The sequence below is a fragment of the Rana temporaria genome, chromosome 13 (assembly GCF_905171775.1).
Source record: "Rana temporaria chromosome 13, aRanTem1.1, whole genome shotgun sequence".
Taxonomy (NCBI): Eukaryota; Metazoa; Chordata; class Amphibia; order Anura; family Ranidae; genus Rana; species Rana temporaria.
Genome location: NC_053501.1, coordinates 25,678,297 through 25,704,666, shown reverse-complemented (window position 1 = coordinate 25,704,666; position 26,370 = coordinate 25,678,297). Strand labels below are relative to the sequence as shown.

The following is a 26,370-nucleotide window of genomic DNA, read 5'->3' as shown; positions in this document are numbered from 1 at the left end:
TTGTTCGTTTGGAGATAGGGCGGGAATGGAGTCGGGGAGTGCCTTGCCATCCTAGGGTGACAACTCTAGTCCCTGTATGTATGAGGTGTCTCCATAGGATGCTGCAAGAGAAAGGTGTCACTCTAAAACAGGAAACCTGGGACAGCAAGCCGGCTTAAAGGGGTTGTGAAGGTAAAAAATGTTTTTCCTAAATAGCTTCCTTTACCTTAGTGCAGTCCTCCTTCACTTACCTCACCCTTCCATTTTGCTTTTAAATGTCCTTATTTCTTCTGAGAAATCCTCACTTCCTGTACTTCTGTCTGTAACTCCACACAGTAATGCGAGGCTTTCTCCCTGGTGTGGAGTGTCGTGCTCGCCCCCTCCCTTGGACTACAGGAGAGTCAGGACGCTCTCTATTTTGCAGATAGAGAAAGGAGCTGTGTGTTAGTGGGCGTCCTGACTCTCCTGTAGTCCAAGGGAGGGGGGAGCACAACACTCCACACCAGGGAGAAAGCCTTGCATTACTGTGTGGAGTTACAGACAGAAGAACAGGAAGTGAGGATTTCTCAGAAGAAATAAGGACATTTAAAAGCAAAATGGAAGGGTGAGGTAAGTGAAGGAGGACTGCACTAAGGTAAAGGAAGATATTTAGAAAAAAAAAATTGTACCTTTACAACCCCTTTAAACTGGAACATAGGCAAGGATTAAACGATAAAGGCAGACATCGGCGCCCATACATCCGCCGGGCACAGCGGATGTACGTGGATCTGCCCCACAGAGCGTAAAAGATTCTACACTTTTCTGTGGCTAGGGGGAGCTGCAGGTGGGGACAATGAAAATCTGTACACCCCATAGTAGTGTAAGTGCAGTTGCTTCATTGCATCTTTTACACTTGGCATTTTCAATACTTCATTACGTCTGTGTGCATTAAAGGGGTTGTAAAGGTTCCTTTTTTTCACCTTAATGCATCCTATGCATTAGGGTGAAAAAAAAAACTGGCAATGACGGCCCACCGTTTTACTTACCTGAGCCCGTTCACCTGCTGAGCTCGCCCCCGACGTCCTCCTCTCCACTCAGTCTGGCCTTTGATTGGCTAGATTGGATGGATTGATAGCAGCACAGCCATTGGCTCCCGCTGCTGTCATTCACATTCAATGACGCGGCGCGCCGGGGGCTATAGCCAACGGCCGTATCACGGGAGCGTGCCCGCAAGAACTAACCACCATGGGAGAGAGCTTCCATGAAGGGGGTTAGTTATTGCGGGGGGGAGCCGAGACAGCCGCGAGGGACCCCAGAAGGCCAGGATCGGGGCCACTGTGTGCAAAACGAGCTGCACAATGAAGGTAAGTATGACAGGTTTGTTATTTTTATTTTATTTTTTAAAGGGGAACCTTTAGTGTCCCTTTAAGCCTAAAGAGAGACTTCTTCACTCTTCATCCTCCCAATGAAATGGTCTTCTTTGCCCACTTACCTTTCATGATCTTATAATGCTGTAATATGCAGTACCAGCTGATTTGGTGGCCAAATGTGCCGCGGGGCACTTTTAACCTGAAAAAAGGGTTGAAAACTCCTGTTTTGCGGTACTATCAAAACGCTGCCCATCCATTCCAATAGGCAGAGCATTTTGGGAGCGCTCTCTGCCCCAGATTGTCTCGCGAGTGCACAACCCCAGTGTGAAAAGTCATACAAGAATAAACAAGAGGCGCTTTGCAGAGGCTTTTTCTAGCGCTAAAGCGCCTGAAAATCCCCCCAGTGTGAAAGGGGTCTCTGTAACAATGTGCGGTGCATACAAACACTTTATGGTAGTAGGTTGTAGGAAGTCTGGATAAGAAAAACAAAAATAAATTACGAGTTTATTACGGATTGCTTCGTCTAGCAACTTGTATGGTCAGGCCGCAATGGTGTCACTTCTGCGCATGCGTACCAGAGCCCCATCAGAAGGCATGGATGGGTGCCGCAATGTATTGTGAGCTTTGCATGCGCGGCTCAGTGGACATAACCAGGGCTGGACTGGGACAGAAATTTGGCCCTGGACTTCATCCAGACTGGCCCACTTTGACAAGTCTCTCCCATGGCGGCCGGACAACTCCTGCATCCCGGCCACCCTAGTAGTACCAGTGGGGAAGTTAGACATTATTTCACCCGGGGCAAAGAATCAGTTCGGTGCCCCCCCTGATGGGACAAAATTAGGCAGAAGGGAGAAACTCCCCGGCCATAGCTGTTGAGTCAGCTGTCTGTCCCCTTCCCCCAATGCTCCTCTGTCCCCCCCCCCCCCTGCTCCTCTGGTCCCCCCCCTGCTTCTTTGTTACCCCCAGGTGAGCGCTGCGGGGAGGGAGAGACAGAGGAGCGGAGGGGGGCGGCGGTCCACTGTCACTGAAGCTGGCCCACTGAGCCATCGGCCCACCGGGAAACTCCCTGTAGTCCCAATGGCCAGTCCATCCCTGGACATAACCAATGAAAGGTCAAAGACTGCATTTATGGCGGAAGATAATTATAGGGGGCCGGATTCAAGAAGCAATTGCGCCTGTGTAACCATAGGTTACACAGCGCAATTGCTTACTTGCCCCGGCGTAACGAGTGCTCCTGATTCAGGAACCTCGTTACGCCGACTGCAGCCTAAGATTTGCGCGGCATAAGGCTCTTATGCCCGCATATCTTAGGCTGCATTCTTGCGGTGGACGCTAGGTGGCGTTCACGTTGTGCTCAGTGTATAGTATGCAAATTGCATACTAACACCGATTCACAACGTTGCGCGAGCCCTGCGTACGCAATTTACGTCGTTTACGTACGGCGGTTTTCGCGCAAGGCTGCCCCTGCTATTAGCCGGGGCAGCCCATGTTACGTATACCCGTCATTCCCGCGTCGCGAAATTCTAATTTTACATACTTTGCGTACGTGAATCGTGAATGGCGCTGGACGCCATTCACGTTTACTTTGAAGCAAATGACGTCCTTGCGATGTCATTTGCCGCAATGCACGTCGGGAAAGTTTCCCGACGGAGCATGCGCGCTACGATCGGCGCGGGAACGTGCCTAATTTAAATGATTCCGGGATCATTTAAATTGCGTGCTCTAGCGCCGGGCATTTTGCGCCCGCGCAATTCATGGAGCTTCTGCTCCGTGAATCAAGGGCAGCAGAGCAAATTTGCGGGGGCGCAGGGCAAAAACGTTGTCCTGCGCCTCCGTAAATGATGGGCAATTCTACCTGAATCCGGGCCAGGGTCTTTTCTGCAATAAAACAAAACTGCCATTCAGCTTCTTTTTTTTTTTAATGTAATTCTACTTTAATCTTTTTTCTGATTTTATAAAAACCATTGGAATTGCAGGGAGGGGGAGGGGCAGGGAGTGATATGAAAGTACAATATGTATATACAATGTATTGGAATCCCATTCAGCCCAGTATTGATGGTTTGAATCTGATCAGAACTGGTGTTGGGCTGATGATGAAATGTGATTGGTCAGGTAGATACATGGCCATGTATTTGGCATCTGCCCCACATTTGGGAATTTGCCCCAGAGTGTGAATGCGGACAGACGGAGGACGTTCCCTTCCGATTCTTGTTCTCTCTCAGTGCGGAGAACCTAACCTCCTAAACAGTCAGCACAGCCCCCCTCCTCCTCCTGTGATTGACAGCCCCGGCCCCCCTGACCACGCCCCCGCCCCGCCCACCCAGGGCTCCGCTGCGGGGGTCGGGAGGTCCCGGATCAGTCCAGTGCCGATCTTCAGCCATGGTGAGCCGGGTCCTCCGCATCCTGCACTGGCACTGCCTTCTCCTCGGCTTCTCCGCTGCCATCTCCCGCCAGGAGCTCTTCCCATACGGGGAGTCCCGGGGGGACCGACTCTTACCGGACGGGGATGATGAGACCTCCGAGGTGGTGACACTCACACAGCCCATTCTCTTCTATGAGGCCGACTTCAAGGAGCTCTATGTGAGTACGACGCCGGCACACACCGAGAGGACACAGAGAGACACTGATAGAGAGACACTGATAGAGAGACACTGATTGAGAGGACACTGATTGAGAGGACACTGATAGAGAGTACACTGATAGAGAGGACACTGATAGAGAGGACACTGATAGAGAGGACACTGATAGAGAGTACACTGATAGAGAGGACACTGATAGAGAGGACACTGATAGAGAGGACACTGATAGAGAGAGGACACTGAGAGAGAGACACTGAGAGAGAGAGAGAGACACTGATAGAGAGACACTGAGAGAGAGACACTGAGAGAGAGAGAGACACTGATAGAGAGACACTGAGAGAGAGACACTGATACCAAGAGAGTACACTGATAGAGAGACACTGATAGAGAGACACTGATACCAAGAGAGACACAGAGAGAGTACACTGAGAGAGAGTACACTGAGAGAGAGTACACTGAGAGAGAGTACACTGAGAGAGAGGACACTGATAGAGAGGACACTGATAGAGAGGACACTGATAGAGAGGACACTGATAGAGAGGACACTGATAGAGAGACACAGAGAGAGACACTGACAGAGAGGCACAGAGAGAGGCACAGAGAGAGGCACAGAGAGAGGCACAGAGAGAGACACTGAGAGAGAGGACACTGAGAGAGAGGACACTGATAGAGAGGACACTGATAGAGAGGACACTGGTAGAGAGGACACTGGTAGAGAGGACACTGATAGACACTGACACCAAGAGAGACAAAGCACTGATGGAGACATAGCACCGACACCTGGAGTACACTGATAGAGAGGACACTGATACCTAGAGAGGACACTGATGGAGACATAGCACTGACACTAGCACTGACACCTGGAGTACACTGGTAGAGAGGACACTGGTAGAGAGTACACTGATGCCGCGTACACACACAATCGGAAATTCCGACAAGAAAAGTCTGATGTGAGCTTTTGGTCGGAAATTCCAACCATCTGTACGCTCCATCAGACTTTTGCTGAAAAATCCAATCGTGTGTACATGGCATCAGAGTACTGACACCAACACTGAGAGTATACTGTGAGTACACCGACACCAGCACTGATAGACATAGCACTGACACCAGCACTTATAGAGACATAGCACTGATAGAGACATAGCACTGACACTAGCACTGATAGAGACATAGCACTGACACTAGCACTGATAGAGACATAGCACTGACACTAGCACTGATAGAGACATAGCACTGATAGAGACATGGCACTGACACTAGCACTGATAGAGACATAGCACTGACACTAGCACTGATAGAGACATAGCACTGACACTAGCACTGATAGAGACATAGCACTGACACTAGCACTGATAGAGACATAGCACTGACACTAGCACTGATAGAGACATAGCACTGACACTAGCACTGATAGAGACATAGCACTGATAGAGACATAGCACTGATAGAGACATAGCACTGATAGAGACATAGCACTGATAGAGACATAGCACTGACACTAGCACTGATAGAGACATAGCACTGATAGAGACATAGCACTGATAGAGACATAGCACTGATAGAGACATAGCACTGATAGAGACATAGCACTGATAGAGACATAGCACTGACACTAGCACTGATAGAGACATAGCACTGATAGAGACATAGCACTGATAGAGACATAGCACTGATACCAGCACAGACAGAGTGCACTGAGTATATTATCACTGACATCAGAACTGAGATGGAGTACACTGAGTGTAACACTGGGTATATCTATATGTGAGTACACTGACATTACCACAGAGTAAATGTGAGCAAGGAGAGCTGCACTGTGCTGAACATCTGTATGAACACTGAGAGCAGCCTGTATGGTGCCCATTATTTGGGAGTAGCACTGTGCCCGCTATCTGTGTGTGATTACTGGGACCCTCTCTGTGCCCAATATCTATCTGTATGAGCTTTGAAAGCTGCACTGTGTCCATCGTGTGAGCACTGAGTGCAGCACAAGACCCGAGCTACATCAGCACAGAGAGCAACACTGTGCTCACTAACAGTCTGTGTGATTACTGAGACCCTCATTGTGCCAAACATCAGTCTGTGTTAGCACTGAGAGCAGCACTGTGCCCAACATCTGTCTGAACACTAAGCAGTGCTGTGCCCAACATCTTTGCTAGTGCTGAACTGTGCCCAGCAAAAGCACTGAGAGCAGCAGTGTGCCAAACATGTTTCTGTGTGAGCACTGAGAGCTGCATCAGTTTAGACTAGCATTGAGAGCTGCACTGTGCCCAGCATCTGTGCGAGCACTGAGAGCTGCACTGTGCCCAGCATCTGTCTGTGCGAGCACTGAGAGCTGCACTGTGCCCAGCATCTGTCTGTGCGAGCACTGAGAGCTGCACTGTGCCCAGCATCTGTCTGTGCGAGCACTGAGAGCTGCACTGTGCCCAGCATCTGTCTGAGCACTGAGAGCTGCACTGTGCCCAGCATCTGTCTGAGCACTGAGAGCTGCACTGTGCCCAGCATCTGTGTGAACAATGAGAATGGCACTGATTGTGTAACTGAGCACTGCAGCAGCACTGTGTTTTAATGTAGGAGGTTTAGTACTTTGTACTTTGTACAGAATCTACTTCTTTGTAACCCACGAGAAAGCACTGATTGTATGCCCATTTTGTATTGTTGGGTACACACAGGAGGGGGGCATCGCTGTGCACACTGATATATCATATTTCTATCTCTCTATATCTCCATCACCTGCTGTACATGGGCTTCAGGTCCCCTGTATGTTCTTCTCTGTGCACAGTCTGTATCTGGACTTATGATCACCCACAATGTACACTACATGGACACCTGCCTTTACACACACATGAACTATAATGGTATCCCAGTCTTAGTCCGTAGGGTTCAATATTGAGTTGGCCCACCCTTTGCAGCTATAACAGCATTAGCTCTTCTGGGAAGGCTGTCCACAAGGTTTAGGAGTGTGTCTATGGGAATGTTTGACCATTCTTCCAGAAGCGCATTTGTGGGGTCAGGCACTGATGTTGGACGAGAAGGCCTGGCTCACAGTCTCCGATCTAATTCATCCCAAAGGTGCTCTATCTGGACTCTGTGCAGGACAGTCTTGTTCCTCCACCCAAACTCGCTCATCCATGTCTTTATGGACCTTGCTTTGTGGAGGGGGGATTATGGTGTGGGGTTGTCTTTCAGGGGTTGGGCTTGGCCCCTTAGTTCCAGTGAAGGGAACTCTTAGACCTCAAACGCGGCAATGTGTGCAAAACTCTTAAAGCTGCAGAAGCTACTTTGCCATATTTGTCACATATGGGGCAGCCCATCCTTTGCGTGTAAAGTGACAACTCGCAAAAAAAAAAAATATGTCATAATGTGAATGGGTCTTCAGAAGACAGTGGGGTGGATTCAGTAAGCAATTGCGTCTGCGTATCCATAGTTACGCAGCGCAATTGCTTAGTTGCGCCGGCGTAACGACTTTTCTGTATTCAGAAAGCTCGTTACGCCGACTGCAGCCTAAGATACGACGGCATAAGAGCCTTATGCCAGTCATATCTTAGGCTGCATTCTTACGATGGCCGCTAGGTGGCCTTCCCGTAGTGGTCAGCGTAGAGTATGCAAATTGCATACTCACGCCGATTCACAGCCGTACGCGTGCCCTGCGTTCGCATTTTACGTCGTTTGCGTTCGTCGGGTTCCGCGTAAGGCTGCTCCTGCTATTGGCAGGGGCAGCCAATGCTAAGTATACACGTCGTTCCCGCGTTGCGATGTTTGAAAATTACGTTGTTTGCGTAAGTGAATCGTGAATGGCGCTGGACGCCATTTACGTTCACGTTAAAGCAAATGACGTCCTTGCAAAGTCATTTGCCGCAATGCACGTCGGGAAAGTTTCCCGACGGAGCATGCGCACTACGTTCGGCGCGGGAACGCGCCTAATTTAAATGATCCACGCCCCCTACGGGATCATTTCAATTATGCGCGCTTACGCCGGCCATTTTTACGGAGCGCCCACGCAAATTACGGAGCTACTGCTTCGTGAATGAAGCGTAGCGCAGGTAATTTACGGAGGCGCAGCGTTAAAACGGTACGCTGCGCCTCTGTAAGAGGGCGCAAGTCGTACCTGAATCCACCCCAGTATTATTATAGTCTAGCAGCTAACCTTTCCAGAAGGCTGGATGACAGTGGGAGCCTCTGTAGTTTTCTTGTGACAGGTTCTCTTTAGCAGTTAGACTGCATTCACATCTGAGCGTAGCGTTTTTGATAGTTTTTTCCGGCGTTTTGTCGCACATATTCGCGTGTTTGCATACATCGTTGTCCGACGTTTTTGAACTTCGTCATTTTTTATTTTAGCCAATGGGAAAAATGATCATCTCTTTCATCATTTGTTGCCGTTTGTAGTATTTTTTTTATCTTCTTCCTGGGTGAATATTCTATTTCACAGAACAGATTAAAGCGACAAAACGCCTGTAGAAATGCTCGTTGTCGCGCTAGACGCTTGAATCGAGCGTTTCCATTAGCTTCTATGGGAATACAAACGTTCAAAAATGCCCAAATCGGCCCGATTCGTGCAACAAAAAAGGGTCCAGAACTTGTTTAAGCTTCAGGCGTTTTGGAGTGTAGATGTGAACCATCTCCATAGAGAATAATGGATTTTTTCCCCTCTAGCGTTTTATAGCATCAGGCTACAAACGCTTAGGTGTGAATGGGCCCCTAAGTCCTATGGGCCAGATCCACAAACAAATTATGCCGGCGTATCTATGGATACGCCGCATAATTTCAAAGTTCCCGCGTCGTATCTTTGTTTTGTATCCACAAAACAAGATACGACGGAATGAGGGATCGATCCGACAGGCGTACGTCTTAGTACGCCGTCGGATCGTAGGTGTATATTTACGTTGGCCGCTAGGTGGCGTTTCCGTCGAATTCCGAACCGAGTATGCAAATTAGCTAGATACGGCGATCCACGAACATATGTCCGGCCGGCGCATTTTTTCCATCGTTTGCGTTCAGCTTTTTCCGGTGTATAGTTACCCCTGCTATATGAGGCGTATCCTATGTTAAGTATGGCCGTCATTCCCGCGTCAAATTTTGAAAATGTTACGTCATTTGCGTAAGTCGTTTCCGAATAGGGCTTTGCGTAGAATGACGTCACCGTCGTAAACATTGGCTTGTTTTAATTTCGAGCATGCGCACTGGGATACCCCCACGGACGGCGCATGCGCAGTTAAAAAAAAACTTAATTTACGTCGGGTCAAGACGTATTTACATAAAACACACCCCCATCACATCCATTTGAACTGCGCGTCCTTACGCCGCCAAAGATACAATACGCCGCCGTAACTTACGTTTTTTTTGAGGATACAAAAAAAAGTAAGTTGCGGCGTAGTGTATCCGAGATAACGCTGCGCCCGATGGAAAGATGCGCCAGGGTATGTGGATCTGGCCCTATGTATTTACGTGTCTGCACCCAGTATGGTTCTGGAGAGAAGTTCTGGGAACGCTCTGTAGCTCTGGGCAGGGAAGTGCGCTGTGGCATTTTCGTTGCTCCCCCCTGCTGGCAGCCTTCCATTCATTGTGGCCCCGAGCACATCCCACCCCCTCCTATTGTAAAGCAGAGGGGAGTTCTGTCCATGGTTGGACACTGTTTTCTTGTACAGAAGTGATCACTGAGCGGAGTCCAGGAAACATTACTTGATAGTGGAAACAATGGGCCGGTGTGGGCTCTACATTGGAATCCTAGCAGGCTGGGACAGATTAAAGGACGACTCACAATAATGACACAGTGTCTTTTCTTTATTAGTTTTGAACACTGGAATAGAACTTCTTGTCAGGTTTTTACTGCAGACTGTACCCCCATTGCAGAGATTTCCCATCATTTCCAAAATCTCTCAGAAAAAAACACCTTGTGCAATCTCTCCGAGTCCTAAATGTAAAGTATCACCAGTAGCACACCTTTGTCGCAAAAACCTGGACCGGGCTTTTTAGGGCCAGTTCACACCAGACGCAGTTCCGTGTGGTTTTTTTCTCCACAAAATGCATGCACAGTGTTTTCCATGTATTCCAGGGATATGCAATTAGCGGACCTCCAGCTGTTGCAAAACTACAAGTCCCATCATGCCTCTGGGTGTTATGCTTGTGGCTGTCAGAGTCTTGCTATGCCTCATGGGACTTATAGTTCTGCAACAGCTGGAGGTCCGCTAATTGCATATCCCTGATGTATTCCAATGGCTCTAGTTGGCACCATGGGCGTCCGCTGAACTTTTTTCTGGGGGGGGGGGGGCATCATTTTAAGGTCATCCAATGCTCGGTCCCTTTTTGACAATGTCATGAAGGGGAGGGGCTTAGTCATTATCACATAAAGCGCAGGCATGCAAAGGTTTGAGAAACCTGATGCAACTATCAAGCAACTAGCAACTTTGAATAACAATATCATAAAAAATGGAGCCCCTCCCAAGGAAATAATAACCCCCAGGATCAGTGCCAGTTTCTGCAATGACAATCTCACAAAACTGTACGGAACCGCATTTGGCGTGAACTGGCCCTTAAACTTTCTCTTTGTCATGATCTGTCACTGCTGAGAAATGAGGTCTTTAGTGGCCCTTGAATATTGCACTTTTTTGCAATGTATATCAAAGCTCTGATTTTTGTATTGCTTGAAAGGATACTGTGGGGTTGATTTTCTAAAACTGGAGAGCGCAAAATGTGATGCAGCTGTGCATGGTAACCAATCAGCTTCCAACTTCTGCTTGTTCAATTAAGCTTTGACAAAACCTGGAAGCTGATTGGCTACCACGCACAGCTGCACCAGATTTTGAACTCTCCAGCTTTAGTAATTCAACCCTATGTGTTTTGATTTCTTCAACGAGATCATAGTAAACAAGCGATCCACGCGGTGGACTCGCTTTGCTCAGCGCGGGGGATCGATCCGCTGAACCCCGCTGAGCAGGTGGATGACGGATATGTCTCCGCTCACTGTGCTGAGATTGACCTGTCAGAGCGTCGCTCTCCTCTATGGGGAGATCGGATGAAAACGATCCGATCCTCCAGACAGATGAAAAATAGGGTCTCCATCCGTCTGGATTTCACGGACAGGATCGAATCGGATAGCAGCGGGTGTCAGCGGACATGTCACTGATGATATCTGCTGCCCCATAAGAGTGAATGGAGCGACTGATCGGGTCCGCCTGAAAAACTGACAAGGGGACCTGATCGGAAAGCCCATGTGAAAGGTGCCCAAGTTTGGTAAAAAAAAAGAAGAAGTTTAGACTGGAATTGTTAAAGCGGTAGTAAAGTCTTGTAGGAAAAAAAAAAAAGTTTTCTCCTGCAAGGCAATATCATAATGTGCTAGTATGCACATTATAAGAAATGTACCTTGAAACGAAGCCCTCCAGCGGCACGCTGTCACTGCTGTAGGTGCTTCCATCTACACCTGGTCTTCCTTCTGGATTTCAGACTCCGGCCGCCTGACTGGGGTGAGCCACAATGACGTCACCCCCGCACGCATGCTGTTCCTTCCTCTGGTGCCTCTCCCTCCTCATTGGCTAACACAGTGACGGTGAGCCAATAAGGAGAGAAGGGGGCAGAGTTGAGCCACACCTCTGTGTGTGAATGGAATGGGAATATATAGATACTTTAAAGAGAACCTGTCAGCATAGAAATATGGTAGCTGCCATTGCTGAATAGTTTTAAAGGTGCGGGATACCGCAGTGGGTCACTGACCTGAAAGAAGCATCTGAAGGAGGAGATGAGCTTGTGACTGACGCTGGAGGTGAGCTTTCCGTTTGACGCAGGAGGTGAGCTTTCCGTTTGACGCAGGAGGTGAGCTTTCCGTTTGACGCAGGAGGTGAGCTTTCCGTTTGACGCTGGAGGTGAGCTTTCCGTTTGACGCAGGAGGTGAGCTTTCCGTTTGACGCAGGAGGTGAGCTTTCCGTTTGACGCAGAAGGTGAGCTTTCCGTTTGACGCAGGAGGTGAGCTTTCCGTTTGACGCAGGAGGTGAGCTTTCCGTTTGACGCAGGAGGTGAGCTTTCCGTTTGACGCAGGAGGTGAGCTTTCCGTTTGACGCAGGAGGTGAGCTTTCCGTTTGACGCAGGAGGTGAGCTTTCCGTTTGACGCAGGAGGTGAGCTTTCCGTTTGACGCAGGAGGTGAGCTTTCCGTTTGACGCAGGAGGTGAGCTTTCCGTTTGACGCAGGAGGTGAGCTTTCCGTTTGACGCAGGAGGTGAGCTTTCCGTTTGACGCAGGAGGTGAGCTTTCCGTTTGACGCAGGAGGTGAGCTTTCCGTTTGACGCAGGAGGTGAGCTTTCCGTTTGACGCAGGAGGTGAGCTTTCCGTTTGACGCAGGAGGTGAGCTTTCCGTTTGACGCAGGAGGTGAGCTTTCCGTTTGACGCAGGAGGTGAGCTTTCCGTTTGACGCAGGAGGTGAGCTTTCCGTTTGACGCAGGAGGTGAGCTTGTGGATTTGAGGCAGGAGACGAGCTTGTGGATTTGAGGCAGGAGACGAGCTTGTGGATTTGAGGCAGGAGACGAGCTTGTGGATTTGAGGCAGGAGACGAGCTTGTGGATTTGAGGCAGGAGACGAGCTTGTGGATTTGAGGCAGGAGACGAGCTTGTGGATTTGAGGCAGGAGACGAGCTTGTGGATTTGAGGCAGGAGACGAGCTTGTGGATTTGAGGCAGGAGACGAGCTTGTGGATTTGAGGCAGGAGACGAGCTTGTGGATTTGAGGCAGGAGACGAGCTTGTGATGTGACGCAGGAGACGAGCTTGTGATGTGACGCAGGAGACGAGCTTGTGATTTGACTGCTTCCAAAGTAGCTGAACTCCTAGGAATGAGCTCAAGTTGGGGATAGAGGCATTGGCAATTCTCATCCCTCCTGACAATTCCCCTTTAAAGGGACCCTGTCATCATGTCAAATTCATTTCAGCAACAAGTCCCCCATAACATATAACCTATTTTATGCATTTTTATTTACCTGTAAAAGCCTAAGACTGTTGCTGGAAGCTTGGATGTGATGTCAGCAGCCTCAGTCATCAGTGGCTCACTATAGTATTCCCCTTGAGCCTTCCCCGGCAGATACATATAGGATGAGGGGAGGGGCAAAGGAGCTGGACCAGCACTAAGAGAAGAGGGCTCTGATGTGGAAGGAGGCTGTGCCGGGGAATTGATTCTCCTGGAGTAGTCAAACGTTCTAGCAGGCTCACAGGCACATTGCAAGTGGAAATCACTGCTAGCATTTTTTTAAATACAAGCCGGTGACAGGGTCTCTTTAAGGCAGATATGTAAATGTATACATGCAATCAGCCAGCCAGTGTGGTAGTATGATGGGGGATGGGAGGGGGTATAGTAATTACATGTGTCTGTACTTATAGCCATATGAATTCCAATCCAGAGGGGACAACCTCTGCCTTCCGCGTCTCCGCACACACAAAGAGTCTCTATGTTGTCACTGAATCGCTTACTGCTTTTACTTTGCTTTTTAAACTGGGCAGAAAATGCATTACAGGCTGGGAAAGGAATTTTTGGTCGTGGAAAAAGGGCATATGTGTACATGGCTGACCGGGGGAGGGGCGTCTGCGGTGACACAAGGCATGGCTGTGTCCTGTAATGTGGACAGATTGTTGTCATTATATTTCGGTGTCTTGAAACCCAAAACCTGCTTCTGAATTAGATCGATTGATTCATCTTATCCTTTAATGTCGGCCATGAAGTGTATGTAAAACCTCAATCTATTTTTCTGCATGTTCGGCATTTTGTGTTGGTGTATCGAGTTTTCTTAACCACTTTGCTCTGGTAGTACATCTGGTCCCTCCCTCCTGCCCACTGCCCCCACAACAAGCAGCTTGCTATTGGGGTTCCCAAGCTGAGCTTCTGCTCTGTGTGTCCATTCAGACACATCTGTGGCTCGGCCCTAACCCTCTCTCTCCTCATTGGCTCACTGATTTTGACAGCAGTGGCAACCAATGGTGATATCTGAATGGTGTCGGGTATTTTTTTTTTTTTTTTTCCGTCTCCGATTCCGTGCTTCTCCAGTCTGCTGAAACTTAGCCATAGAGATTTCTGGTGACCAGATAGTCCCCAGTCATCTCTATGACCCTCGGAGGCCCGGGCGCGACATTATGACATCACGTCTGGGCCGACGGATGTAAACACTGGGGCCGACGGAGGCACAGCGTCCCGTTTTTGCCCTGCGCTCCCGCAAATTATTTGCGCTACGCTTCATTCACGAAGCAGTAGCCACGTAATTTGCGTGGGCGCTCCTCAAAAATGCCCGGCGTAAGGGCGCGTAATTTAAATGATCCCGTAGGGGGCGTGGATCATTTAAATTAGGCGCGTTCCCGCGCCGAGCGTAGTGCGCATGCTCCGTCGGGAAAGTTTCCCGACGTGCATTGCGGCAAATGACGTCGCAAGAACGTCATTTGCTTCAAAGTGAACGTGAATGGCGTCCAGCGCCATTCACGATTCACTTACGCAAACAACGTAAAATTTAAACTTTGTGACGCGGGAACGACGGGTATACGTAGCATTGGCTGCCCCTGCTATTAGCAGGAGCAGCCTTACGCGAACGACGTAAACTGTGTACGCAGGGCTCGCGTAGGGTTGTGAATCGGCGTTAGTATGCAATTTGCATACTTTACGCTGACCACAACGGGAACGCCCCCTAGCGGCCAGCGTAAGAATGCAGCCTACGATATGACTGGCATAAAAGCCTTATGCTAGTCATATCTTAGGCTGCCGTCGGCGTAACGAGGTTCCTGAATCAGGAGCATTTGAAACGCCGGCGCAAGTAAGCAATTGCGCTGTGTAACTATGGTTACGCAGACGCAATTGCTTCTTGAATCTGGGCCAATGCCGGGGACTCGGCTGGAAAGGTCGAGACAATTTATTAAATTTTTTTATCTCAATCTTTCTAGCCTGGAGGAGAGATGTGGGGTCTTATAGACCCCGCATCTCTTCATAAAGAGGACCTGTCATGCACTATTCCTTTTATAAGGAATATTTACATTCCTTGTAATAGGAATAAAAATGATCAAAGAATAAATACAAACAATCAATAAATAAAAAATTTAAAGTGCCCCTGTCCCCGCGCGCTCGAGCACAGAAGTGAACGCATATGTAAGTCGCGCCCACATATGTAAACCGTGTTAAAATCACACATGTGAGGTAATGTTGCGTGTGTTGGAGCAAGAGCAACAATTCTAGCCCAAAACGGATGACCTGTAAAAACAAGAAATTGAAGCGTCGCCTATGGAGATTTTTAAGTATCAAAGTTTGGTACCATTCCATGAATGTGTGCAATTTTAAAGCGTGACGTTGGGTATCTATTTACTCGGTGTTACACGTTTCACATTATACAAAAAAATTGGGCCAACCTTATGTGTTTTTTTTCACTCATTTCCAAAAAAAAAGCTTTTGAAAAATCTCTGCGCAAATACCGTGTGACATAAAAAGTTGCAACGATCACCATTTTATTCCCTAGAGATGGCATATCAAAAGTCCGGCCCATGGGCCAATTGTGGCCTGCGTTCTGGCTTAATGCGTCCCCACTGGTAATTTGGATATATATATAAAAAAACATATATAATGTTTGGGGGTTCTGAGTAATTTTCTAGCAAAAAAAGATGATTTTTACATAAAGGAGAGGAGTGCCAGAATAGGCGCGGTATGGACGTGGTTTTCATTGTTTGTGGTTGCTCTTGCTATAAGTCTCTGTTTGCTGCTTTTGCAATGTCAAGCGCGGCGCTGAATTCAGAGGGTCTCTCTCCCTCCAGCTGCCTTGCAGACGGTTCCTCTTGGCGTGTAACAAGAGTACAGTGTGTCCTCCCAGGGCCACGGCGCTCCAGAGCCTCTCGCTAATCACTGCAACAACATCTGGGATTTTCTGCTTGATGACTTTCTACAAGAACTTTTTGCTGTTAAGAAAAGCCAAAAACATTCTTGTAGTTTCTGACAGCAGAGCAGATTTGATTTTTGTAACAATGTTATCTTCGTTTTTAAACCTCCGGAGGATACTAATATGATCTTCTGCACCAGAATACATGTAAACATCCAGGACAGTTTGTTGCTTCTGCCTGCCCTTCTTTAACCCCTTCTTGCAAGCCATATGTTACCAAAAGTATTGGGACGCCTGCCTACACGCACTTGAGTCCAGTACAGTAACTGCAAAGTTGTGTCGCATCGATTCGAACGGTGCGATTGCTGCCGATTTGGCATGTCAAATTGCATGCCAAATGGGACCAATGTGAACTAAGGCCTTAACGGCATCCCAGTCTTAGTCCATAGGGTTCAATATTAAGTTGGCCCACCCTTTGCAGCTATACCAGCTTCAACTCTTCTGGGAAGGCTGTCCACAACGTTTAGGAGTGTGTATGGGAATGTGACCATTCTTCCAGAAGCGATGTGGACAAGAAGGCCTGGCTCGAAGTCTCCACTTTAAATCATCCCAAAGGTATTCTACCGGGTTACAGTCAGGACTCTGTGCAGGTCAATCAAGTTCCTCCACCCCAAGACGCTCACCCATGCCTTTATGGACCTTGCTTTGTGCACTGGTACACAGTTATGTTGGAACAGAAAGGTGCCATCCCCCAAACTATCCCCACAAAGTTGGGAGCATGAAATTGTCCAAAATGTCTTGGTATGCTGACCCCTTAAAGTGGAGTTCCACCCAAATGCGGAACTTCTTCTGCTTTAAGTACCCCTCGCCCCCTGACATGCCACAATTGGCATGTCATTTTTTTTTGGGAGAGCGGGTACCTCGTTTTGAAAAGTACCCAGCTCCCACTTCCTGGTCTGGCCACCTAGGTGGCGACTCCTCTCCCTCTAGGCGACCCCCCCACAATCTTCTGGGACACGTCACATGTCCCAGAAGATTGCCTGGTAACTGACAGAGCGCAGCGCGACTTGCCCGGCTGTGAAGCCATAAACGTACAATGCCGGTGCCGCGTAGAGGTGGGGGAGAGGAGCGAGGCATCTGGTGGCCGCATTGCTGGACCGTGGGACAGGCGAGTGTCTGTTTATCAAAACTTTTTGTAGCTGCTGACTTTTAATAAACTTAACCAGTGGAACTCCACTTTATGAGTTCCCTTTGCTGGAACTAAGGGGCCAAGCCCAACCCCTAAAAAACAACCGCACATCATAATCCCCCCTCCACCAAATGATTTGGACCAGTGCACAAAGCAAGGTCCATAAAGACATGGATGAGCAAGTTTGGGGTGGAGTCAGGGCTAAGACAAGGGGGGGGAAATGGGTGCAATGGTTTATTTCAAGGATGTGGGTGCCCAGACTCTTAACGCTAAGGGAAGGGGGAGGTGCAGTTTGGCATCTTTGCCTTGGGTGCTGGATGACCTTGTGCTGCCACTGGGTGGAAGAACTTGACTGGCCTGCACAGAGTCCTGACCTCAACCCGATAGAACACCTTTGGGATGAATTAGAGCCGAGACTGTGATCCAGGCCTTCTTGTCCAACATCAGTGCCTGACCTCACAAAGGCTCTTCCTGAAGAATGGTCAAACATTTCCATAGACACTCCTAAACCTTGTGGACAGCCTTCCCAGAAGAGTTGAAGCTGTTTATAGCTGCAAAGGGTGGGCCAACCCAATATTGAACCCTACGGAATAAGACTGGAATGCCATTAAATTTCATGTGTGTAAAGGAAGGTGTCCCAACACTTTTGGTAATGTAGTAGAGGTGGGCCTTATACATGCATACAGCTGGTTTGTGCTGGGAACATGCTCGATGGCGTGGCACCAGCACTGTGACCCCACTGTCACTAACGGTCACAAAGCAACAACTGGTAGCTGGAAGGATGGGATCAGCTGAGCCGAGCTTGCACATGATTGGATGATGGAAGTTGGCAGAGATTCCCCCCTTTTACTCTGGAGCAACTACACTTGCAGAGTGTTGCTGCACTTGCAAAGTGTATAGTCTATATCAGGGGTCTCCAAACTGCGGCCCGGGGGCCAAATGCGGCCCTTTGCTTGCCTTTATCAGGCTCTTGGGGCACTATTCCTCCCACTGATATGAGATGCTATTCCTCCACCTGAGACCAATGATGGGACACTATTTCTCTCACTGACACAAATTATGGGGTACTATTCTTGGTACTGACACCAATGGTGGGGCACTATTCCTCTCACTGACACCAATGGTGGGACACTATTCCTTCCACTAATACCAATGGTGGGACACTATTCCTCCCACTGACACCAATGGTGGGGCACTATTCCTCCCACTGACACCAATGGTGGGACACTATTCCTCCCACTGACACCAATTTCCGGCCCGCCTGAAGAACAGTAAACTGGCCCTTTGTTTAGAAAGTTTGGAGACCCCTGGTCTATAGTAAATTAAACCCCAAAGTAGCTGATACTTACAACCTAAGAAGGAGTGGCCTGGTCTTCTCGGGAGCTTGATAATTTTTGTTTTAATGGTCCGCCCTTATAGGCGCTCATCCTTTCAGGAGACAAAGAAGAAACAGATCATTATGGTAGACAGAATAGGATCTCTTGTGATCTGGTGTCTACAATACTGATGAATGGTCACCCTTGGTCCTACAATGCTGCAGGGTCTTGCCAGGACATGATGGCGTCTCCTGTGATGTCATTTCTGGCACCACTGCAATGCTTCATATGCTGTATGGCTAAAAAAATCGTTGGAAATGTGCAATCTAGTTTTTTTTTTTTGGATTTCTGCACTTTGCACGTGATGATTTCTTTTTGTACCGCCTTGTCATGCTGTATTAGATGACAGTTGCTATGCTTTGTGAAGTATGTAAAAGCTGCTTCTAATTCTCGTTCCACTCCTCATGAGGGATGTGATCTGGTACAACATTCACATTGTCCCGGGTATGCATGTAATGCACAGAACAGCTGTTTGACCTGAATAGCGCACAATCTCTGGAAATCATCCATCATGTCTGAAGCCTCTCAGGGGACAGTCCCAGCTGTGAGGAATTAAAGTGTACCTGTTGCTGTCATGCCAAAGAGGCGCTGCATTTTTTGGCTGAAGCAGTACAGTTCCAATTGCCCCAAATAGGATGCATCCTTGAGAGGGAACGAAGAACATTTTATAAATCTTGTGCAAGTTGGTCAGTTTCTTCTTGCTTTGCTTATTTGTTGTAGGGCAGTGGTTCTCAACCACTGGGTTGTGGCCTGCTGCCAGGCCGTGGCCTCCTTCCTCCTGAGCCTCCAGCTAGCTGCTGATCCCCTCATTTCCCACAGTGCCACCCAACCTCCCATAGTGGTCTTCAGTGTCCCTCAGCCTCCCACAATGCTGCAGAGCCTCCAGCTCCCCATAGAGTATCCCCAGCCCCCAATAGTGTCATACACTGCCAGTCAGTCCCTGCAGTGCACTCTGATCTCCCACAGTGCCACCCAACCTCCCATAGTGGTCTGCAGTGTCCCTCAGCCTCCCACAATGCTGCAGAGCCTCCAGCCTCCCCTAGAGTATCCCCAGCCCCCAATAGTGTCATACACTGCCAGTCAGTTCCTGCAGTGCACTCTGATCTCCCACAGTGCCACCCAACCTCCCATAGTGGTCTGCAGTGTCCCTCAGCCTCTGACAACGCCCCCAGCTTGCTGCAAAGCCTCCAGCCTCCCCTAGAGTATCCCCAGCCCCCAATAGTGTCATACACTGCCAGTCAGTTCCTGCAGTGCACTCTGATCTCCCACAGTGCCACCCAACCTTCCATAGTGGTCTGCAGTGTCCCTCAGCCTCTGACAACCCCCCCAGCTTGCTGCAGAGCCTCCAGCTTCCCCATAGAGCAGGGATATGCAATTGGCAGACCTCCAGCTGTTGCAGAACTACAATTCCCATGAGGCATAGCAAGACTCTGACAGCCACAAGCATGGCACCCAGATGCAGAGGCATGATGGGACTTGTAGTTTTGCAACAGCTGGAGGTCCGCTAATTGCATATCCCTGCCATAGAGTATCCCCAGCCCCCAATAGTGTCATACACTGCCAGTCAGTCCCTGCAGTGCACTCTGATCTCCCACAGTGCCACCCAACCTCCCAGAGTGGTCTGCAGTGTCTCTCAGCCTCTGACAATGCCCCCAGCTTGCTGCAGAGCCTCCAGCCCCCCCTAGAGTGTCCCCAGCCCCCCACAGTGTCCCACACTGCCAATCAGTCCCTGCAGTGCACTCTGATCCTCCCACAGTGCTCCTGAAAAACCTCCTGGAGAGTCCTCCAGTTCTCTATAAAGACCACATCCCCCACAGTTGCCCCTACCTCTCCCCAGAAACCTCATCTCTTATAGGGCCAAAAAGTCTGCTGCAGAATCCCCAGAACCCCCATTCCGATTCAGAATCCTTTTATTGTGTGATTTTGTTTATTTTTTTATTTTTACTGTTGGGTCAGTGGAGGTTTTGTAAGGATTTACCAGGCCAGGTCTCACTAATGTTGAGACCCACTGCTCTAGAGAAATAGATATATATCTATCTTTAGCAATGTTCATACTCCATGTCTGAGAACTCTACAAAGGAAACAGATATGTTGGCAACTCTATACCGATATTAAAGTTTATATCAAGCCAAAGCCTTTTGTTAGATAAAGGGCCCAGGCACACTTTTGCATGTGGCAGTGGGTACTACACATGCTGTAACACAACACATGGCAAGGCACCTCTCCTATTTGTGCTGTGTTGGAGTCATTTGTCGTGAATGGCACCCCAATGCATCACAGCGCATATACCCTTTGTCCTGGTGCAATGCATTGTTAAAGGGTCATGCATGTTTTTTTATCCATTGCGGTAAATTGGCAGCCTAGTCATAAAAAATGCCTTAACATTACATTGCCTTAACGCAATGTAGGGTAACCTATGCAATTACTGTCAGAAGCTAAACCTCCGATTGTTACCAATGGAGAGTGTATAGCTTATACCTGTGGTCTGTAGTTATCAGAGTTGACGGTAGAATCATTTCTAATGTTAGCCAATTTACTTATGTGAATGTATAATATACAGTATATGTAATGCACTGTGTAAATTGATGGCACTATATAAGTACATGTAATAAATAAATGAATTCTGCTGATTAACTAAATCTCTATTCTGTCTTCTCACCAGGTAGGGACCAATGGCATTATTTCTACCCAAGATTTTCCCCGGGAAACGCAGTACGTGGATGATGGCTTTCCCACCGACTTCCCGGTGATCGCCCCCTTCTTGTCCGATATAGACACGAGCAACGGAAAAGGCAAGATTTACTACCGGCAGGACAATTCCCCAGACATTCTTAGCACTGTAGCCAGGCAGGTCGACAGAGGATTCCCACAAGCTGCGTTTTCTCCTACAAATGTTTTCATGGTAACCTGGGACAATGTGGGGGCATACGAGGAGGTGACACGCCATGCAGAACCCTCAAATAAGGTGAGTGATGGAGCTTAGAGTTGCCTCTTATATGTGCATTCACTAAATTGGGTCTCGTGTACACTAGTGCTTTGGTGTTTTCGAGTGTCCCGGGGGGGCACAGGGGGCAGTGGCTAGCCCCGCTGCCAGCAACCTGTTAAAATCTATGACAGGCTTAAAATATGCCATGGCTGAACACTGAGTGTGACTCTTGTTTTGGGCATATGCATTCAAGGATGCATGCCTGGAACACATTAAACCCGAGTACCACTTGGTACATTGTCAGCCGTGTATTTCAGCCTGTTATCATTTTTAACAGGCTGCTGGGAGCCGGGATGATTACTGCACCTAAGCTACCCCAAATTCTAGGGTTTTACAAAGGCCCAAGTGCTATCTTTCACATTTATATGACTATGAAGATTTTTAAGTACCGAAGTTTGGCGCCATTCCATGAGCATGTGTAATTTTGAAGCGTGACATGTTGGGTATCTATTTACTCGGCGTAACATCATCTTTCACATTATACAAAAAAATTGGGCTAACTTTACAGTTTTTTTTTTTTTTTAAAGCATGAAACATTTTTGTTTTTTTTAAAAACGCGTTTAAAAAATTGCTGCACAAATATCGTGCGAGATAAAAAGTTGCAATGACCGCCATTGCATTTTCTAGGGTCTCTGCTAAAAAAACATATATAATGTTTGGGGGTTCAATGTAATTTTCTAGCAAAAAAATTATGATTTTTACATGTAGGAGAGAAGTGTCAGAATTGGCCTGGTTGTTAAGTGGTTAATAAAATGTCATTTATTTCTATATAATGATGACTGCATGGTTTGTAGGTATGGACTGTTGCAGAGTAGTGCATTCTTTGGGTTAATTATGTATGCACAGTTTGTTGTCAGAAAAAATATGGAAGACTTCCTGCAGATGTGATGCAGCCAGTCATTGTGTGATGATCATTTTCCATTGTTTGTTATTATTTCTTTGTTTCAGAAATAGGATATGGATAAAAATGTTTTCAGGTGCTTATCAGAGGTGAAAATAATGGATGTAATGTTCTATTCCTGGAGAAAGACGTTGGCATACATAGCCCCTGATCGGCTTTTCCCCAACCCATCCATACATGTGCATATCTGGCTCCATGCCTTGGCTTGTGCCCAAACTTTGCCCTGTTATTCTCTTTTGGAGAGGAGGATGAGCAAATTTGAACTTTGATTTTTCCCCTACACAAGGCTTTTGCCCTTCCTCTAGAATTGGTCCTTCCTATTGGTTGCTCAGGTTCTGTGCACTGCATAGTTGGAGGAAGAAGACAAATAGCTAGATTCAGGTAGAGTTAGGTCGGCGTATCAGTAGATACGCCGACCTAACTCTGAATCTGCGCCGACCTAAGTTTAAGTGTATTCTCAAACAGAGATACACTTAAACCTATCTAAGATACAACGGCTTGCGCCGTCCTATCTTAGGGTGCAATATTTAGGCTGGCCGCTAGGTGGCGCTTCCATTGCGGTTGGCGTAGAATATGTAAATCACTAGATACACCTATTCACGAACGTACGCCCGGCCGACGCAGTACAGATACGCCGTTTCCGTAAGGCATTATCAGGCCTAAAGATATTCCATCAAATAGTTGGAATAGTAATGTTAAAGTATGGCCACCGTTCCTGCTTCGAAATTCGAAAATGTTACGTTGTTAGCGTAAGTCGTCCGTGAATAGGGATTTACGTCGTTTACGTCCACGTCGAAATCAATAGGCCCGTGCAGCAGATTTGGCTGCAATGCACACTGGGAAATGTAGGCGCATGCGCAGTTCCAAAAAAACTTCAATCACGTCAGGTCAAGCCCATTAACATAAAACACGCCCCTTTAGCCGAATTTGAATTAGGCGCGCTTGCGCCCGCCGCATTTACGCTACGCCGCCATAACTTAGCAGGCAAGTACTTTGTGAATCATGTACTTGCTGAGCTAACTTACGGCGGCGTAGTTTAAACACGCTAAGCTACGCCGCCGCAAAGTTAGGATACCCTACCTGAATCTAGCTAAAAGTCTGTTCTCCTCATTTCCAAAGGCTTTAGTGGGCGGGGATATTAGTAAAAAGAACAAATGCTGTAAAGGGGACTGGTTGGTTGTCCTGAATGGCCAAAAAGACAGGTTAACTGAAAACATGGGCTTCCATAGGCAAGGCTTCATAATCCCTAGCGCCCAACCTATGGCCCTTCGATATTCTCCTTTGGCCCTTGGAGCCCAAGAGTCTATTATTGTAGTGGAAGCATTGATTTGTAAAGGAGTAATATCGGTTATCTCTGCTAGCTCAAGTCTCTTGTTTTTTTCTACAGCAATGTCTCCAACCAAACCTCTAGCAGGTCCTTAGTGTGGACCATCGTTTTCTCTAAAAGGTCTGCAGTCTTAGACCGTCCTCTGTAGCGTTGCATCTACTGAACATTATGTGTGCCCTTTGATGTCACAGTAGTTGGGGCTCTCTATAATTCCTAAGACCATTGTTGACTTCTACGTAAAGTTAGAAGCCATAAGTCATTTTTGAGGAACCTTTCTATCTAGCTCCCGGGATTTTCCTGTTCAGGGCCACTGAAACGTTTCTCTTTCAATGCACTAAAACTGCGCAGGTTATTTAGCGGACAGGGGAGATTCTTTTTTTTTTTTTCTTAACCTTCGGGAATTTTGAATCCTTCATTTTCACTGACCCTTTGCAAACGGTAATACCCTCTTGTTGACTCAGCTGTAACTGGCTCGTCTCCAGCTTCAGATCTTTTTACTCTCTTAAGTACATATGTTTGCCTAGAAGGCCAATCCTCTTGACAAACCTTAAGTGCCGTTGACTACCGTTTTTAATGCTTTTCCTGGCCTGGAATCTCTGTGAGGCTCTGCAAACTCCCAGCATGCCCTGCTTCTCTGCTAGCAGAATCCATCTTGTTCACATATGTATTGAACAGACTGGAGCTGAGGAACTCTGAAGGATCTGCTCTTGGGTTTTTTTTTGTTTAGCTTATTAGACGTCTTCCTCCATATGTTTGTTCCTGGAAGGGTAATTGTACCCCCTACTAGGATCAAGTGTGCATTCTCCAGTGGGGGCGACCATGAATGATAATAACAGATTTAATGTTTATTTGTTCAAGACTTTTTTTTTTTCCCTTTCCAAACTAATTAAAAGAAGTCTTTCTAGCTGCGGGAATGTGGCATGTGTTCTTGAAGAGAAGATGGTTTGCGGACAGTTGTTTAAATGAAACAGGCTTGTAAAAGAAGACATGGCAGTACTTAGAACTGCGTTACCATGAGATGAAGACACAGCTGCACGCACAATGACCAAATCGATGAGTCCTCTTGTGGGTTTCAGACACATATGGAGCACACAATGTAGTGTGTATACGGCTGCTGGTGGCTTTTCCAGATTTTAGTCACAGATCTGTGTTTGGAGAATGTCAAGGGGTGGGAAGTGCTGCCGCCCAGCTAAAATCAGACTATTGTATAACAGACTTTCCGTCTAGCTTGTAAAATCTTTTAAATACCAAAAAATGATGTAGTGCCACTCTCAAAATAGTAAACACAATATACAAATACGTGCAATAAATATTGTACATAAAAATAGTCCCAACATATGAAAAAACGATATCCAACTTGATGCCACTTCAATCACCACTGTGACACATAATACGAAACATGAATCTACCACCCTTGTAGATAAGCCTCTCAGCTTACTACCATCTTATTCGGATGGGTTGATAAAACTCCTATCACCACAGCATGCATGCAGGAAGAAAAAGCACACAGACCTAGTGCTCTCCATTAAAAAATTTAAATTTATTATAAAAAAATTCAATGTTTACATTTACAAAGTTGCCACTATAGGCAGTGCCAACGGTAGATCACCTGTCTCCAATGTACAATCAGAGTAGCCCCTACTGAGGAAGCCCCAGTGTTTGGACGTAACTTACGTATAGGATGAGGTTTCATGTGTATGACGTCATCCTGCGGCCATCTCTGGAACCAGATACTCTGTGATTGAGCCGACATGCTCAGGCAGTGTTGCCAACCTACCAGATTAAAATTTACTGGCACAACACCTGAAAATTTACTGGCGCAGCCACGTTTTTACTGGCATTTCACAAAAGTTACTAAATTACATTTTTAGGTGCAAAGTTCAGTATTTTGGCTACAAACAAGTACGCTAGGCATATAGCAATGTGATTTAAGGTAGATATTAGTGTAAAAAACATATTTTTGTTATTTTTAATATAATAAGGGCAAATTATTTAGTCACATCACCCTTTGCCATCAACACCCCCCTGCCTTCACCCCCCCCTCTGCGGTTCCACAATCTCCCCCTGCATCCAATCTCCCCCAGGCTCCCTGCCTCCAATCACCTCCTGCCTCCATCCCCCCTCTGCGGTGCCACCAACAACCCCTGTCTCCATCCCCCACCCTCTGTGGTGCCACCATTCCCCTCTGCGGTGCCACCAACACTCCCTGCCTCCAATCGCCCCCTGCCTCCATCCCCCTCTGCGGTGCCAATCCTTCCAGCCAGTGAAAGGATTGGCAGAGAGGAGTAGCGAACACTGAACGGTTGGTAAGGTGGAGTAGTCTGGCAGTGGCATTCATGATAGACTGAAGAGGGGATAGTGTGTGGAGATGTAGGCCAATGAGGGAGTTGCAGTAGTCAAGGCAAGAGATAACAAGGGAGTGAATGAGTTGCTTAGTGGTCTCAACGATTAGAAAGGAGCGTATTTTAGTGATGTTTCGGAGGTGAAGTCTGGACGATTTGGACAGTGATTGGGTTTGGGGCTGAAAGGACAGGTAAGGGTCTAGGATTACACCTAGTACCTTGGCATGAGGGGAGGGACTTATGGTTGTATTATTGATCTTGATGGAGAAGTCAGGGGGAGGGGCATGGGCTGGAGGGAAAAATGATGAGCTCAGTTTTAGAAAGATTGAGTTTGAGGAAGTGGTGTGACATCCATGTTGATATATCAGGTGATGCGCTAGGCCAGGGGTCTCCAAACATTCTAAACAAAGGGCCGGTTTATTGTCCTTCAGACTCTTGGAGGGCCGAACTTTGGCCAGCGGTGTTGGAAATTTTCCTGGCATCAGTGGGACTAAACATCTGGTATTAGGGGAAGGAATAGTGCCCC

The 26,370-nt window shown here is 47.6% G+C and overlaps 1 protein-coding gene across 1 annotated transcript in view; it reads left to right on the top strand.

Moving 5' to 3' along the window:
* The first annotated feature begins 3,670 nt into the window (after positions 1–3,670).
* NID2 (nidogen 2) overlaps positions 3,671–26,370 on the top strand; it is a 105,881-nt gene continuing 83,181 nt past the window's right edge. The window contains exons 1-2 of the mRNA XM_040332954.1: positions 3,671–3,908; positions 20,951–21,253. Coding sequence (XP_040188888.1) covers positions 3,708–3,908; positions 20,951–21,253 — 504 coding nt within the window. The 5' untranslated portion in view covers positions 3,671–3,707. The remainder of the gene's footprint in view (positions 3,909–20,950; positions 21,254–26,370) is intronic.